Here is a 14,606-nt window from a genome sequence, read left to right as displayed (position 1 = left end):
TGGAAATGGAAGGGCAGTGTAGCGTTAGCCTAATCACAGAGTATCAGCTGACCACACGGTGACCCCTGAGCAGACGGCCCAAAGCAAGGCGCCTACCAAGAATATTTAAAGCCCAAATGTCAGCATCAGAGGTGCTCTTCTGCTTTGCTGGACCGAAAACAAACTCTAAATCAAAACGCTATTTGATGGGTCAGAGCATCGTTCGCCCCTTGAATGCAACACTGTGGGGGCTAAACGTACATTTTAAAATCATTTCATTCTTCTTCTTTTGGGGCCCGGTCGATTTTAAATGTGCATAATGCACAGACATCAGTGTAATAGGCGACTCCAAACCTTTAAGCAGCAGCACACACACTAGTGGCATTGAGCCACTAGAGTAAGGTAACAGCAGTGTAGAGATGTGAGGCTTCATGCGTGGCTGCTGTCTCGGTGATGCACAGACTCACCCTCAACAGTCAATAGTGGCGTGATTACAGTTAAAACCTACAAAAGCAGCGTTAGTCTTAAAGTTTTTTTTTTTTTCTGTTTGCAAAATCCAATATTCTGTCATCGTGACCAAAAAAAACGATGACAACGACTCGGACAAAACAAAGCAGACTCCCTTCTCTCAAAGTTGAGTCCCAAAGTGGAAAGGTGCAAAAGAGAGGTTGTGTTGGTGGTAGCAGTTGTAGAAGTCGTCACTTGGGCACTAGGCCGCGGGATTGTGGGTAGAGCGGGGATCCTGGACTCGAGGGGCTGAACGGAGACGTCGGCGTGCTCGACTTCTTACCCGTTCTTGGTCGACTGGGTTGAAGAGAGCAAAGAGAAGGTTAGACTGGCAGCAGCAGGCGGGGAGCCTAAACATGGAAGTTTTTAATTACGCCTAACAAAATGCACATCACTGACCTTCACTAAGTCCCGCCCCCCTACCATCAAAGCTACCACGGAGCCCACACGCTCACCAACTGCACTCCATAAGGAAATAGTTTACATTATCTTCTCTTTGTTTTTATCTAATCTGTTTGAATGGTTGATCTAGAACGTCAATCTGATTCATTTTGTTGTCAGCTGCGAAAAACTGGTGAAGAATAAATAAAGATAGAATACAGACAGAAGTGCTAACGCTAGATAATGATGGGCTAACGTACTCTGCTAATGTTAGCTTCAGGTTTAACCATGGCTCCAGATCCACTAAACCAGCCTGAAAAGTGTCTGCTGAGCTGAAGATGGATAGTAGGAGGACCGTGATCGTAGGTGTCCGATGCTATGCTATGATAGGCCAGTCTGTGGGCGAGGGGCGGGACTTAGGTAAGGGTCAATTTGAGCAGCAGCCTAACCCTGGTATATGCCACCTGAGTCGAACAACTGGCCTCACCCAGACTTTGGTTTCTTGAGGCTGGCGCCTGCGGGCGGGGTGGATCCCAAGCTGCTGTGGAAGCCAGAAGCATCCACCTGGATCTCATCCTCATCTCGAAGAGCGCTCTCCAGAGCTGCCGCCACCTTAGGGGCGATAACCGGCTCTTGGTACTCTTTAGTGGTCCGAGCGGGCAGGTCCATGTCCAGCATCATGATGTTTTCAGCCTGAGGGGAAGAGAGACGAACAAGTCAATCCTGATACGTTTTGTGTGTAAACTCATGTTGTCAAAACAAGAACTGTGTAAACATCTTATGGAGCCCCGGTGTCGACATTAAGACCGACACCATCCTGCTTTGTGCCATCAGAGCAGAACCAAACGTTGAATTGAACGTTGATATCAAACAAACTGCGAAAGGTTGAAACTTTTAAAGGCGAAAACATGGACAACTAGTAGCAACCTGTCAATCACCTCTAGCCCCGCCTTAAAGCTTCCCCCGCTTTATGGTCTGTTTGACTCTAAATAACCATAATTTACGAAATGAACATTGTGCTGTATTGAAGAAGACTTGAAACTAGAGATTGAGACATAAACTTATGTTTACAATGTTTACTGAGGGAAGAAATCAAGAGAGAAGTAGAGTCATTTATATAGACTTCTATACAACCAGAGGAGTCGCCCCCTGATGGTCAGTAGAGAGAATGCAGGTTTAGTGCATTTCGTATCGGCTTCAATTTCCAGAGCAGGAGGATGCCGCCTGACAAAAGTGCATTTATTTTTAAAAAAAAAAATCATATTCAACTGAAAATATTTCATGTCAATATTGGGCCAACTGTCGAGATGTTAAACATGATACCTACATGCATTCCTGTGCATTCCATAATCATCAGTGAATAAATATCCTTTCCTTGATGTGTGAATACAGGTCACAACGTGCATCTTACTTTGTATCTCATGTCGGGCCGCATCATCATGGCCACGCGAGCATGGTGGCTGAGAGGCCTCCTGTAGCCGACCGCAGACAAAGGCCTGGTCATCATCTGATGGTCACTGGAGCGGACACACACCGAGAATGAGACAGTGTGCACGGCGTTGTGGGAGTATTACATCTTAATGTATCATAATGGTTCTGTCATTATCGAGGAAAAACCTTGTACTTCAATGGAAGAATTGGAACCCTTGTATCTCTATAAACCGATCATCTTCGAATCCAAATATTTTCTATCGCGGTGCTTTTCTGCAGCACGGCTCACGGATCGGCAGCGGTCCGTTTTGCTCGGTCGGCATTAGTGATGTAACGGACCGCTGCCGATCCGTGACCTGTGACCGAGGCGTCTCTACAAAGCAATGCAACGTGCCCCGTGGCCACGATGCAGGTTTGAACCCCCTGCTGGCTCTCATCTATTTAACATTACAAACACATGTCAAACATTCCTGACAAATCATACCACCCTTTACCAATAAATATTTCATTTCAAAGTCATGAAATATTCATCGCTAACATAAGCTGGTCCATCCTCTTTTTAAAAAGCTGCTGCGCTCAAGTTAGAGCACTTCTAATGGACATGCTAAATGTAAAAAAAACAACTAAAGGCATGTTATGATCATTGTGTTACTTACTCCTCTATACGTGTGATGGGCTTCATTTTCCAGTATTCGTCCTCCTCATCAAAGTAAGCCCTGTTGACGATTTTGTTCTTCTCCTCTGAGGGGATGAAGTTCTCGATGATCAAATGTCTAAAACACAAAACAAACAAGCAGTTAGATGAAGGGATGACACACAAACAGCAAACAGACTGAATACTTAATATACATAACAGTTATTACAGCTATTACACTTCAGCAGGATGTCATTGTCAGTTAGAGAGAGAGACAGAGACAGAGAGAGAGAGAGAAAACAAAGACAATCAGGGATCTGTAAAAGTAATATTTTCTTGTTTTTGTATGATCACTCTCTCTCTTATTTTTTAAACATGAATTAACTGATGAAAGTCAATTCATCGGCCAGCTCTTCTGACTGCATATAAGAACCTCATACACACACACACTTCAAACTGTGCCTTTGCGCCTGACGGCATGACACCAGGAGCAGCTCGTTACAGCGTGTGCAGCAGACTGAGCTCATGAGGGACAGAATACTGAGCAGCGTCTCATGCAGGCTCCATACTTCAGTTTGAGGTCCCTGGTGAGCTCATTCTGGGTCTGCTCCAGCTCCTGGCGCTCGTTGATATGCGCCTCCTGGATGTCGTGGATTTCTGCCTTCACGGCCTGCAGCTTGGCAAACAGCTGCAAGACAGAGGAGGAGAGCGAAAGCCACGGTTAACGGTTTATAGAATATTACGCCTTAATACACCTGACTGATCTCATGAGGAGTTATTGATTATCCAAATAGACTAAAACAAAGCACATGGTGTATTCTTGTCAGATATTACCTGATGAAATAGTACCTGACCTACTTACTTGCAGACAAAAAGGCCTAACAAGTACTGAACATCAGGCTTTTCAAAAATAAAACAGACCCATGCAGTACTGATGCCTTCACAAACAATCAAATGCCCATTTGTACTAGCAGTGCATTTGTTATGTACTCAGGAGATATTCATTGATTTACAGCGGCAGCAAACAATGACTCTGTGAGTCGGCCATCCGCTGGCCCCGCCCCGCTACCTTTTTCAGCTTCTTGGTTTTAATGTCGACCTCCTGCTGCAGAGAGCTGTAGGTCTCCTTCAGCTCCAGCGTCTCTTCGTCACGACAGTCCATCTGTTGCTGCATCTCCCGCTCGCGCCGTTTCTGGAAACGCACGGAAACACGCACACACGTTAGGGAATTCCAATAAAATTCAAACATCGCACCACATTATGACACATGAAAAAAAAAAAACATTATTTGCAAACCAGCTGTCAATTAAACAAGTTGCGTTGCTTGTGTTGGAAGTCTAGCAAGCGCACAGCAGATGTGAACCACAGAAAAAGAAACAGGACACCAAAAAAAAAAGAGAAATAAATAAAAAAGCAACAGAGACCGCATTTTGTGGCGCATTTTTGTTAACGGAATAAATAGCCCAATGCGCAACTTGGTGCTTTGGGCAGCGCTTTACACTCCATTAAACTACCAGCCTCTTAGTGTAGTGGCTGATAGGTTGGTATACGCTTGTAGCCAATAGAACAACAGAATAAAGACTTTCTTGGCACGATTGATCTTGGACCTCGACCCTGTTCTTTGTACGTGGACAACAGAGTTAGCGTGATTTGATTGTTGAAGATTTAACACAAGTCTGTCTTTTTTGATTTTGTTGTCCTAAACTAGACCTGCAATGTATTAACCGACTGCTGGATTACACGTTCCTTTCGTCTTTATCTTTCTCCCCCCCACAGGTTGTGGTAGCCATATATTTTGTCTTTCATGCGTCTTACTGAGCCCCTCCTTTTTCTTCTCATTTCCCAAGAGGCTCATTTAATAATTCTTACTGCGTTAATATGATTAGTGTCTGTCCTATCTTAACATGGCTTTACATTTGGACTACAAAAAAAATGAAATAAAACAGCTGGGAAAGCTCACGACAGAATGAGGACCCGTCCTGACGGGGACCAGAAGGAACTCCATGTTTTATATCTGAGATAAATCTGTGAGCTCATGGTGACTAACTGGAACAGAGGCAGGCTGTATTTGCATTGTTTGAATGTTAGTAAAAGTCCTGACACTTTGCATGGGAGCTCCATGTCATCAGTGTGTAAACAGATGAATGACGACATGGAGTGTTAAAAAGCTTAGACTGGTCGGAAGACAAGAAGGGTAAAAAAGAACAGTCTATCTATGTACCGTCACACCCTGATACAAAACAACTACTCTGTCATCACACATTTTCCGTTCATCACGCGTTTGGTTTACCTGTTCTGCGATTTCCTGCCTCCTCAGCTCCAGCATTTTCTGTTGCTCATTGGTGTGATCCACAATATTCTTCCCCCCGACGAGGAGCTTACTCTCCATCGCCTGGATCGAGGAGAAAAAAAAAGGAGACGGAATGACGCTGCTTACATGTGTGCTACAACCCTCAAATACAAAATCAATCTGATGCATACTTGACGTACAGAAACGCACATGAGTGTGACAAAGTCAGCTTACCTTCACTTTGGCTGCAAGCATCTCTCCTGCGTCCTTCTCCTTCTTCAAGTCTTCCATTTTCTTCTCTTTCTCTTTCAGCAGCAGAACTTTCTCCTCCGCCACCAGACTGTGATCCTCCATGATGGCCTTCCTCTCCATCTCAAGCTTCTCCTGCTGCTCCCGCCAGTAATCTCCTTTGTCGTCCCCGTCTTCGTCATCGTCCTCCTCCGTCTCTCCGTCCTCCAGGTCGTCACCATCGCTCCCGTCCCTCCTCCTCTGCCTCCTCTTTTTCTTCTTTCCGGAGCGCTTCTGCAGCTGTTCCTTCAGCCGGGTGATCTCCTCTTGAAACTCCCGGAGCAGGGCATCCTTGGGGTCCTCGTTGATGCGCGGCTTGTTTTTGATGTTCTTCGCCCGGTTGGAGTAGCGCAGCGTCGTCAAGGTCTCCTCCACGTTGTAAGACGCCGGGCCAATGTTGGCGACCATGACCGTGCGGGCGTTGCCCCCCAGAGAGTCCTGCAGCAAACGGGTGAGTTTTGAATCTCGGTAGGGGATGTGGCTGCTCCTGCCGTCCACTAGGGACGATATGACGTTCCCCAGGGCCGAAAGGGACAGATTGATCTTCGTGGCTTCCTTAAGCCTCTCACCCTGAGCACCCGTCTTGGTCTGCCGTTCACTACCGGCTAAATCCACCAGGTTCAGTTTGCCCACTCGGATGTGGTTCTCCCCTTCAACATCCAGCTCGCTGCACTCCACTGTGATGACGAAGATGGCGTGCGAGCGGGAGCTGTGCTCGTTCATGTTTGTGGCGCCCACCGAGCGGTTCTGATTGCCCACATTCATGACATGTTCTATCTCCCGCACACTCTTGGTAACAAATGATGAAAGGTCCTTGACGTACACGCCGGTGTCGGGCCTCTCCCTGAGCTCCAGGCGACGCGTCTGGTCTTTGGAGAGCAAGTCTTTGATCTCCTCTTGGTAAATTTCTAGATACGACGCTCTGACCAGGTACTGCTGATTCTGGGAGCGGGAAATGTGAGTGAAGATATGCTCAAAGGAGTTGGGGATCACCCCTCTCCTCTCTGTATCATTTCTCACTCCCTCCATAGTGTACGTTTTCCCCGTACCGGTCTGCCCATAGGCAAAAATGGTCCCGTTGAACCCCAGCAGAACTGACTCCACCAGGGGCCTGAAGGTTTCATCGTACAAATCTATTTGCTTGGAGTTCCAGTCGTAGACCGAATCAAAGGTGAAGACTTTGGGGTGGTCACTGGACGAGGCCTCCCTGGGGTTCCTGACCATGATCTGGCCCAATTTGACATCGACGGCAACCACCCTTTCGAACTTTGCTGCCCGCTCTTTCTCATTCATGGGGCGACAGCGGACCACTACCTTGACCGTCTCGGCGCTCTTGCTCTTGGACATGTTGCAGAGCGGCTGTGCCGACCCACCGGCGCTCGGCCCTTTGCTTGGTCTGGCCTCCTGAATGCAGCTTCAGGAGCAGTTCCCCAACACAAGGACCCACATCAGACACTGTTGGGACAAGACAGGTTCCATGATTCAACCTGCAACAGCAATTGTCATGGTAACTCAATACCTCAATGGTTAATGCGGCACACAGATAAGCACATACAAAGTAGAAGACTCATTTCAGCTCAATGGAATACAAAGCTGTTGACAGACTGGGTGGCCTGACTGACACCTGTCCTTCAGGTCCAAACTCCCTGCTAGTGACAACGTCTTTGTTTTGCCTAGAAACACACGACGTGCCTCAGAGCCAATTAGTTTAAATTGAGTGAGTTCAAATGAATAACCTCTTCAAAACGGAACATGACGTGAACGTTACACACTGTTCTAGCCGAGTTCCTATTCCCGTTAAGCTAGCGTTAACCGACTAACGTTAGCCACACGAAGCCCGTGAACAGGCTGCTATAAACGTCCTTATTCATCTCCGACAGTGAACGTTGGAATTCCAGGTAATTGTCGTTAAGTGACAACCACTTTGGGCGCTCTGCCAGCAGTGTCATGTTGAAAAACCATGGTGGTTTCATAGCTGCTCAACCCGCGCTGGAGTTCACGGGTCTTCAGAGTAGCGGCTCAGCTAAGAAACGCTAGCCCACACCGAGCCCACAAGCCCGGCCTAGCAACGACAAACACTGGGTAACCTATGCTACAACGCGGCTAGCGTCACCTGGCTAACGCTAGCAGCCAGGTCATAACTCAATGAAACATATCGCCATAGGAAGAAGGAAAACAATCACATTGACGCTGGAGCCATAACATCCATGAAGTACAAACACAGCTGTGCACCCGGCAAACAGATACGTCGTTAAGGACTTACCAGTGGCGACCGTTAGCTAATCCAGAACTCCCAGTCTGCCATTAGCCGCAGCTCGTCCCAACAACGGTCCCGGTTGATGAGTTGCCAGATTCAAGCACTGCATCCCTCCTCCCCACCAGAGTGGTACGTGTGAAACCATATTAAGGCGTATCAATAGCGAGCGTCGGAGGGACCGTACGTATTACAGTTACGCACAAAGCGTACAACTTAAACTGTGAATAACGATGCGGTAAGACCCAAATGCAAGAATTACGGAGAAAATAAAAGCAAGGTACGCGGACATATCTGGCAACCACGTCTCAACGTGCCTCTCCAACGTAGCTTAGTACATCAGCTGATTCCACCGCACTCCTGGCTAAGCTTCCAGTCAGGGAGGTAAACAAGCTGTGTGCATCACTTTATTGGTGAAAAAAAAACCATTATACAAATCATTCAACTTCAAATGTTGTGCATTCACTGCTTTCACACAGAAAACACAATTAGCTTACCAAACATCCACACATGCATTTAATCAACTGAGCTTGTGCAAATCAACTATTTTTGTCTCTCCCAAAACATCCATTAACACTCACTGGATTGCACTCTCTCCCCCTGCGTCTCCCTCTCAACATTTAATACATGGTTCCACACATTTTTGTCAGTTTGGTCCTGATAGGAATTGAGAGGTGCAAAGACGGTCTCCTTTTTCCTCCCTATAATTAGTATGTGCATGGAGATCGGCTTACTGTGCTCCCCTTGGAATGAAGGGGCAAAGAGGAAAAGGAAAGGTGGGATGGAAAAGGAGGGGGAGAGAAAGAGCGCAAAAGAGCATGGGGAGAACATGATCGCCGGCACTGCAGTTCCTTTCCAGGGTTCGCAGGGTGTCAACGGAGCTCCTGCTACAATGATGGCACTTCAATACATGGTTAGCGGCCGCTGACTGCAACAGAAGCTAAATGTTATTGGGAAAAGTTTCCGTAACAGAAAGAAAAAATAAAAACTAGCTTCAGTAGAGTGAACACAAGTAAGTGGAATTCAAGTGTTAGAAAAAGGTAGATACTGGATTTTCAAGCAGGGAACAGACACAAATAAAGTGTCCTGGTCACAGCATTGGCAATGCTGCATCATATTCATAAGCCCTTCCTCCTTTCCTCGCGGATTAAAACCCATTCAAAAATAGGACGGGCTTTCACGGACCATCACGTCACGCATAAATGTTCTCTGCCTTCCACTTGGCCGCCCCATTGTGTCCGGAGGTGGAGACCGCGTCACCATCACGCTCAGAGTTCTTCTTTGGGATTTAATTTCCCGGGCCTGTCCATGCCAAAGAAGGATGACGGAAGGTGGCCGATGTCCCGCTCTCGCTTCACAAAGGCGGAGAAGGAGGAAACGCAGTTGCCAATGAAGTGGTCTGCCCGCCCCAAGATGTACAGGTCCGTTTGGGCCGAGTCGGGTTCGAGGCTCACCACTTTCACCTGAAAAAGGCCAGGATGGAATAAACAGATAAGCAGAAAGTGACTTTTCAGGCAGTTACGTTTAAATTTCTGACCGGGTTTTCAGGAAGTTGATTCTGGCTTCGGCTATTTGGGCTTAACGCATGTTAACCATTCAAATTTGTCTGCAAAGAATCTAATGAAACTGCTAATTGTGACTAAACCTGTTATTCCATTTTGTGCTACAGCTGACAAGCCAGTCAAAAAGCAGCCGGCCAGTTCAGGTTGCACTAAAAAGATCACGGCAGGAACGAACAGGGGAAGAACATGAAGCTTGTTAATGTGTCCGTGGAGGCGTTTACAAACCCACCTTTCCCTTGAGAAACTTTTCAATTTCCCTGCTGTGGGACTCTGAGTCGGTGGCGATGTACACAGAGCGGGCCGAGGTCCTCTTCGTCCACAGCTTGACGGCCCTGCGGATCTCCGTCAGGTCGGGGAGGCACATGTTCATGGTGAGGGGCAGGGCGGTCTGGCGGTTGTGGCCGACGCACTGCGGCGAAGCCATGAAGTGAGGCCCCGCCTCGCCACTCTTCAGCATCTTGCAGGCATTTTGCTGTGCAGGTGAAAGGACAAATTAGAAGATTATGACTGTGACGATTTACTGGTAAAAACCGAATTACAGCAAAGGACTGCAACTAACAAGTTTTTTTTTGGTCACAAATCGATCAGTGATTTGGTCTGTAAAAGATAAAGAAATAGATAAGTGATGCGTTTCCCGCAGCCCAAGGCGGCGTCCTCAAAATATTTACATTTAAGAAGCTGGAGATTAAGGATTTTATTTTTCTTGAAAAAAAAATACTCAAAACTAAATCATCAATTATCAAAATAGCTAGAACTTTATTGGCCGGTTGACAACTAACTGATGAATTGCTGGAGATAGAATGTGACGTGTGAACACATGTGTGATTGTCTGTGTGTGAAGAATATGAGTGAAAGCACACACACACACACACACACACACACACACACACACACACACACACACACACACACACACACACACACACACACACACACACACACACACACACACACACACACACGGCAAAGCGTATCTCACCCAGTCAACGCCAATCCTCAAGTGAATGCCAATGTACGGCCGGAGCAGCAGGGTGGCGATGTGCTTTTCTCCCTCCTCCACCATCTTGTCCGACCACACCACGTAGCGCTGCAGGCCCACGTGCTCCTCTATCACCGGGAACTGGGCGGGAGCCCCAGGCAGCGCCAGCACAGGGTGTTCCGAGGGGGGGAACCTGCTCCAACAGGGGAACGCATTGAGACCTACAGGAGAGGAACAGACAGGAGCCACGGCGCTGGAGCAGCGGGATGCACTGTTGTGGACGTATTTTAGACACCTTGAATAAATGTACGCTATATTAAGAATACTTCTACCGCTTGACCTTACCGCCAGATGGCCCGTCCACTAAGGGTGGGAATCACCAGAAGTCCCACGATACAATATTTTTACGATACTTAATTCCCGATACAATATTATCACGATACATTGAGTATTGCGATATAATGCAATTTATAATAAATTTCCAACCGCAAATTCTCTCCAAAGGAAAACTCTGTCAACAAAAAATAACTTGTTCTTGGACCAAAACGTTTAGAATTGATTAAATAAAAGACTGATACTTGGCTTCCATGTATCGATACAATATCACAACGCAAAATATCACGATACTATGCTGTATCGATTTTCCCCCCCACCCCTACCGTCCACTGGCAATATAAGCCGTTGTCTATGCCCTCTTCAAAGCCACTAGACCCAGAGTCAAAAAGAAAAGATTTTCCTCAACTTTGTTGAATCCAGGCTGACCCTTCTAAAACCCAAAAGTCACACAATACTGCAAATTAACTTATCGATTGAGGCAGCGGTGGCCCAGCAATGGTTGTGTTCTGTTTTTTTTATTTGTCATTGGAGTCTTGTAGCTTTAAAGAGAGTATCAATCACTGCGTCAGGTCCCCATCAGAGAGGGCCGTCTGTTCAGATATGCTAAAGATAGCATAGACTTGACCTGGCATGGATTTCTTTAGGTGTCTAAAATACATCCACAGCAGTGCATTGCTTTCCTCCCGTTCTGAAACTCTTGTCTGTTTCTCCAAACTCCAGCTACTGTAGTAATACACTGACTATGGAGAGGAGCCTCATACAACACCCAAACTATCCCTTTAACAACTGCAAAGGTGAATGAAAATCTTGAGGCAGTATCCTTAAGTCTTATGTCCTCTTCGATAATATTGAATCGTGATCTTAAACAGTATGGTGGAGCTGCTCCAACATGGACTCACTTCTTCATCCACTGAGGTTGGTGGTGGGAACTAAAGGAAATGCCAGCAAACAAGACTGACGTGTCAAAGTCCACACCAACGTAGTCCCAGAACGGACCGAACGGGTTCCCATCCTGAAAACGAATCAGAATCACCCATCCGTATCAGAGCAATGAATATGTCGAAGTAGCCTCAGAGTTATAAGGTGGGGGTTTATAGACCACCAGGGGGCAGTGTTTCACTGTTCACCCCTTTCACGTTCAGGCTTCTTTGCTTCACCTATGCTCACATATCTCAAATCTGGGCAGTAAAGAGAAACTCTGATCCCCAACATGCTCAGGATATCGGCTCCACTGGGCGCTCACCTTCATGGGGCAGGACTTTTTGTCTGCACTCCGCTGCGCGGCAGTCTCAAAGCAGTACGCTCTCCTCTGCCTCAAGGGCCAGTATTCGGGAGCCAGCTTCTCCATGAAGTCCTCCAAACTGACCACACGGTGGTAGGCGGACAGGGCCTCCAATTGGAAGAACTCACCATAGGGAACATGGACCTGAATATAGAGCAGGAAGGGAAAAGAATGGTGAAACCACACAGGCAATTTTGGGTTAGGGCCGGGTTTTCTCATGATGAGACCAGAGCATACAGTGTTTCGGTCGGTTTCATAATACTGTCACACTTTCCTAATCTGATTGGGTTCTTTAATTAGGGCTCAGCGCATTTCTGAAAGACAGTTGTTGTTGTTGTTTTGTTATTTGTTGCTCTTGTTAGTATTTCCAGCAGCAAGACCGCGTCTGTGGGACTGACTTGAAATTAACTACATTGCTTTCCTACATTGTTTTTCTTTGCTGCCACAGACGATTCTTTTCTTCACAAATTAATCTGCTCCCATCGCAGTTTCTCAAAAAAGTCCATGATGGTGTCTGTAGTGCCCCCGTTGCCTATTTCACCAGGCACTACTTGGCTGCTCCCATGAGATTGTTTTGACGTGTTTAAATTAAAAGACAATGTCCAGTGTTTAGTCCGTCATGTTTATTCTTACCACAAACCAAAATAATAACTTCATCGGCTTTTTTTTAGACAAGTTCACCTGCTTTATAAAATACCCATTCTCAGGCACAGATGAAGCTGGTTACAGAGAGGAGGTGGAGGGGGGATCTATTGAGTTTCGCTGCCTCTTATATTTTGAACCGCACAGCAAACCCACGAACTGTTTTCTGAATCAGTCACGTGGTACGGCCGGCTCGCGAGACTTCGAACGTCACCACATACGTCATCGACACAAGCCTCGGTACGCGCTTCACCAAAATCTACTTGATTACTCGACACGCGGTTCGAAGCCTCGACACGAAAGGACAGATCACTATTTTAAATGTCTTGCTTTGTCAGTCCAAAAAAACTTGTCGGTGGCTTCCGGCTCACTGACTGTACTCACATTGGTGTAAGGGGGTGTGTGGTGGCGGTACACTATCCAGGGAGGGACCGCCAGGGTTCGGTTCAACATCTTCGCAAAGGCGAGAGATCCCAGGAAGTGGTCTGCCTGGTTCCCAAAGCGACCTGAACAATGACAGTGGGCAACTTTATGCTCAGTGTCGACAGTGTTATCCTCCTTCCTCACGACAAGAAAACAGGAACGTCAGCCACCGTTATACCATGAGCTATAACTAAGGAGTCTTGCTCAGACAGGAGGAGCAACAGCTGTAGTTAAGTTACAATCATACTTTATTGGAGTTAATCTCATAGTTGTCCCTCAGCTCGACTCGTTAGTTAGCTAAACTAGCTGCGCGCTAAAGCACTGTTGCATTTTATCTGACGTTACACTCAAATGTTACCAAAGTTTTTAGTTTTATTTTTTGACCTGCGGTCCTCTAGTGAATTCAAAGCAGAGCTAAAGGTCTGAGTTCATATTTACGCGATAAAAACCTAAACTATGCCAGAGAGAAAACTCCACTCAACTTATGAATGAGTGAAGTTTTGGATTTGCTAGCTTTGCTCCTCTGGTAAAACAGAACACAGACTCCGTGTCAGCCACAAAGAAGGAATTACCCATGCACGGGCAGTACAACACGTAGCCGTTCTGATCCCACGTCAGTTCTTCGGCAAAGGTCCGACATGGTTGGAGTAAAAACGCTAAAAGCAAACTCGTTAGTTTCAGGGCATGCCGTGCTTGTTTTTTAACCGCCATTGTGGGCAATTTCACGTCCCAGGATGCACTGGGGTTCAGTACGCTTCTTCTGGGGATTTAACGAGGTCAAAACGTGCATCAAATGCGTCTACTTCCGCCCAGCGGAGCGGAGGTGGTACGTCGCATCAGTGTGGCGGGCACTGGATGTTTTATTTTGTGTGTGTGTGTGTGTGTGTGTGTGTGTGTGTGTGTGTTTATATATATATATATATATATATATATATATATATATATATATATATATATATATATATATATATATATATATATATATATATACATACATATAATTCAGCAACCTGAAGTAGTTGGCAAAATTATAAATGGCAAAACAAGTTATTATCTTTAATAACAGCAAATTAGCATATGAACATTGTCATAAATAAGTCAATAAATACTTTCAGCTACTAAAAAACAATGATGCGAGGATTTAATTTAAATGTAAAGAGTGTGGTATCTGTAGTTTGCATCCTAAAATATTCAATATTCTACCAATAGACCCAGAGCACTAAAATGCAGCTGTCTTTTTTATTATTTTTTTAATTATTATTATTACTACCACTACTACCTCGTATCACTACTTTATTCAGCCCTCTGCTGCTTTACAATTTGATTTCATTGAATGAATAAATATGAAAATAACTTTGGATGCACAATATAGATTAGTTTCAGCCGATACAGAGACAGAAATGCTTCTCCTGGCACATGCCAATACGATAACTGATAATTTCACATTTTTGTAATTCCGCTATTGGAATAATATGTAAAAAAGACAACTAAAACAACTTGCAGCAAGATTCTAAACATCCTACAGTAATACAAGGTAGGAAATGAAAAATACAAAATGAGGATGCGAGAACAAACACCATGTTATAACCCCTGAAGAAGGTGTTCTTTTACCACAGAA

General features: G+C 45.8%; 2 protein-coding genes across 4 annotated transcripts; both read right to left on the bottom strand.

Moving 5' to 3' along the window:
- Positions 1 to 497: 497 nt before the first annotated feature.
- kif3b (kinesin family member 3B) lies at positions 498 to 7,994 on the bottom strand. 3 transcript variants are annotated; one of them, XM_068597681.1, is made up of 9 exons: positions 7,694 to 7,994; positions 5,457 to 6,965; positions 5,223 to 5,324; positions 4,002 to 4,124; positions 3,502 to 3,620; positions 2,955 to 3,071; positions 2,279 to 2,384; positions 1,355 to 1,560; positions 498 to 783 (listed from the first exon to the last, which is right to left on the bottom strand). In XM_068597681.1, the coding sequence occupies exons 2-9, from the start codon at positions 6,855 to 6,857 to the stop codon at positions 678 to 680; spliced, it is 2,280 nt and encodes a 759-aa protein (XP_068453782.1). In that variant the 5' UTR covers positions 6,858 to 6,965; positions 7,694 to 7,994; the 3' UTR covers positions 498 to 677. The 3 variants fall into 3 exon arrangements, with proteins under 3 accessions (XP_068453782.1, XP_068453781.1, XP_068453783.1); XM_068597680.1 differs by having other exon boundaries at positions 7,774 to 7,994; XM_068597682.1 differs by lacking the exon at positions 7,694 to 7,994 and adding an exon at positions 7,066 to 7,231.
- Positions 7,995 to 8,167: 173 nt separating this feature from the next.
- Positions 8,168 to 13,708, bottom strand: pofut1 (protein O-fucosyltransferase 1). Its single transcript, XM_068597670.1, has 7 exons — positions 13,561 to 13,708; positions 12,950 to 13,071; positions 11,885 to 12,067; positions 11,541 to 11,653; positions 10,306 to 10,498; positions 9,556 to 9,798; positions 8,168 to 9,227 (listed from the first exon to the last, which is right to left on the bottom strand). Exons 1-7 carry the CDS (start codon positions 13,697 to 13,699, stop codon positions 9,033 to 9,035), a joined length of 1,188 nt encoding a protein of 395 aa, XP_068453771.1. The 5' UTR covers positions 13,700 to 13,708; the 3' UTR covers positions 8,168 to 9,032.
- Positions 13,709 to 14,606: the final 898 nt, after the last annotated feature.

The sequence above is a fragment of the Clinocottus analis genome, unplaced genomic scaffold (assembly GCF_023055335.1).
Source record: "Clinocottus analis isolate CAN_PGR_092001 unplaced genomic scaffold, fCliAna1.0.p SCAF_4, whole genome shotgun sequence".
In the NCBI taxonomy this organism is placed as follows: domain Eukaryota; kingdom Metazoa; phylum Chordata; class Actinopteri; order Perciformes; family Cottidae; genus Clinocottus; species Clinocottus analis.
This window is presented reverse-complemented; position numbering and strand designations above follow the sequence as displayed.

Excerpts from the sequence above, each read along its gene's own strand:
- kif3b (XM_068597681.1), bottom strand. The coding sequence starts at position 6,857 with ATGTCCAAGAGCAAGAGCGCCGAGACGGTCAAGGTAGTGGTCCGCTGT. Across the intron at positions 3,072-3,501 it reads ACCAGGGACCTCAAACTGAA|ACATTTGATCATCGAGAACT; the intron begins GTATGGAGCCTG and ends TTTGTGTTTTAG. Across the intron at positions 784-1,354 it reads CTCAAGAAACCAAAGTCTGG|TCGACCAAGAACGGGTAAGA; the intron begins GTGAGGCCAGTT and ends TCTTCAACCCAG.
- pofut1 (XM_068597670.1), bottom strand. The coding sequence starts at position 13,699 with ATGGCGGTTAAAAAACAAGCACGGCATGCCCTGAAACTAACGAGTTTG. Across the intron at positions 13,072-13,560 it reads GTTGTACTGCCCGTGCATGG|GTCGCTTTGGGAACCAGGCA; the intron begins GTAATTCCTTCT and ends GTCATTGTTCAG. Across the intron at positions 9,228-9,555 it reads AAAAGTTTCTCAAGGGAAAG|GTGAAAGTGGTGAGCCTCGA; the intron begins GTGGGTTTGTAA and ends GGCCTTTTTCAG.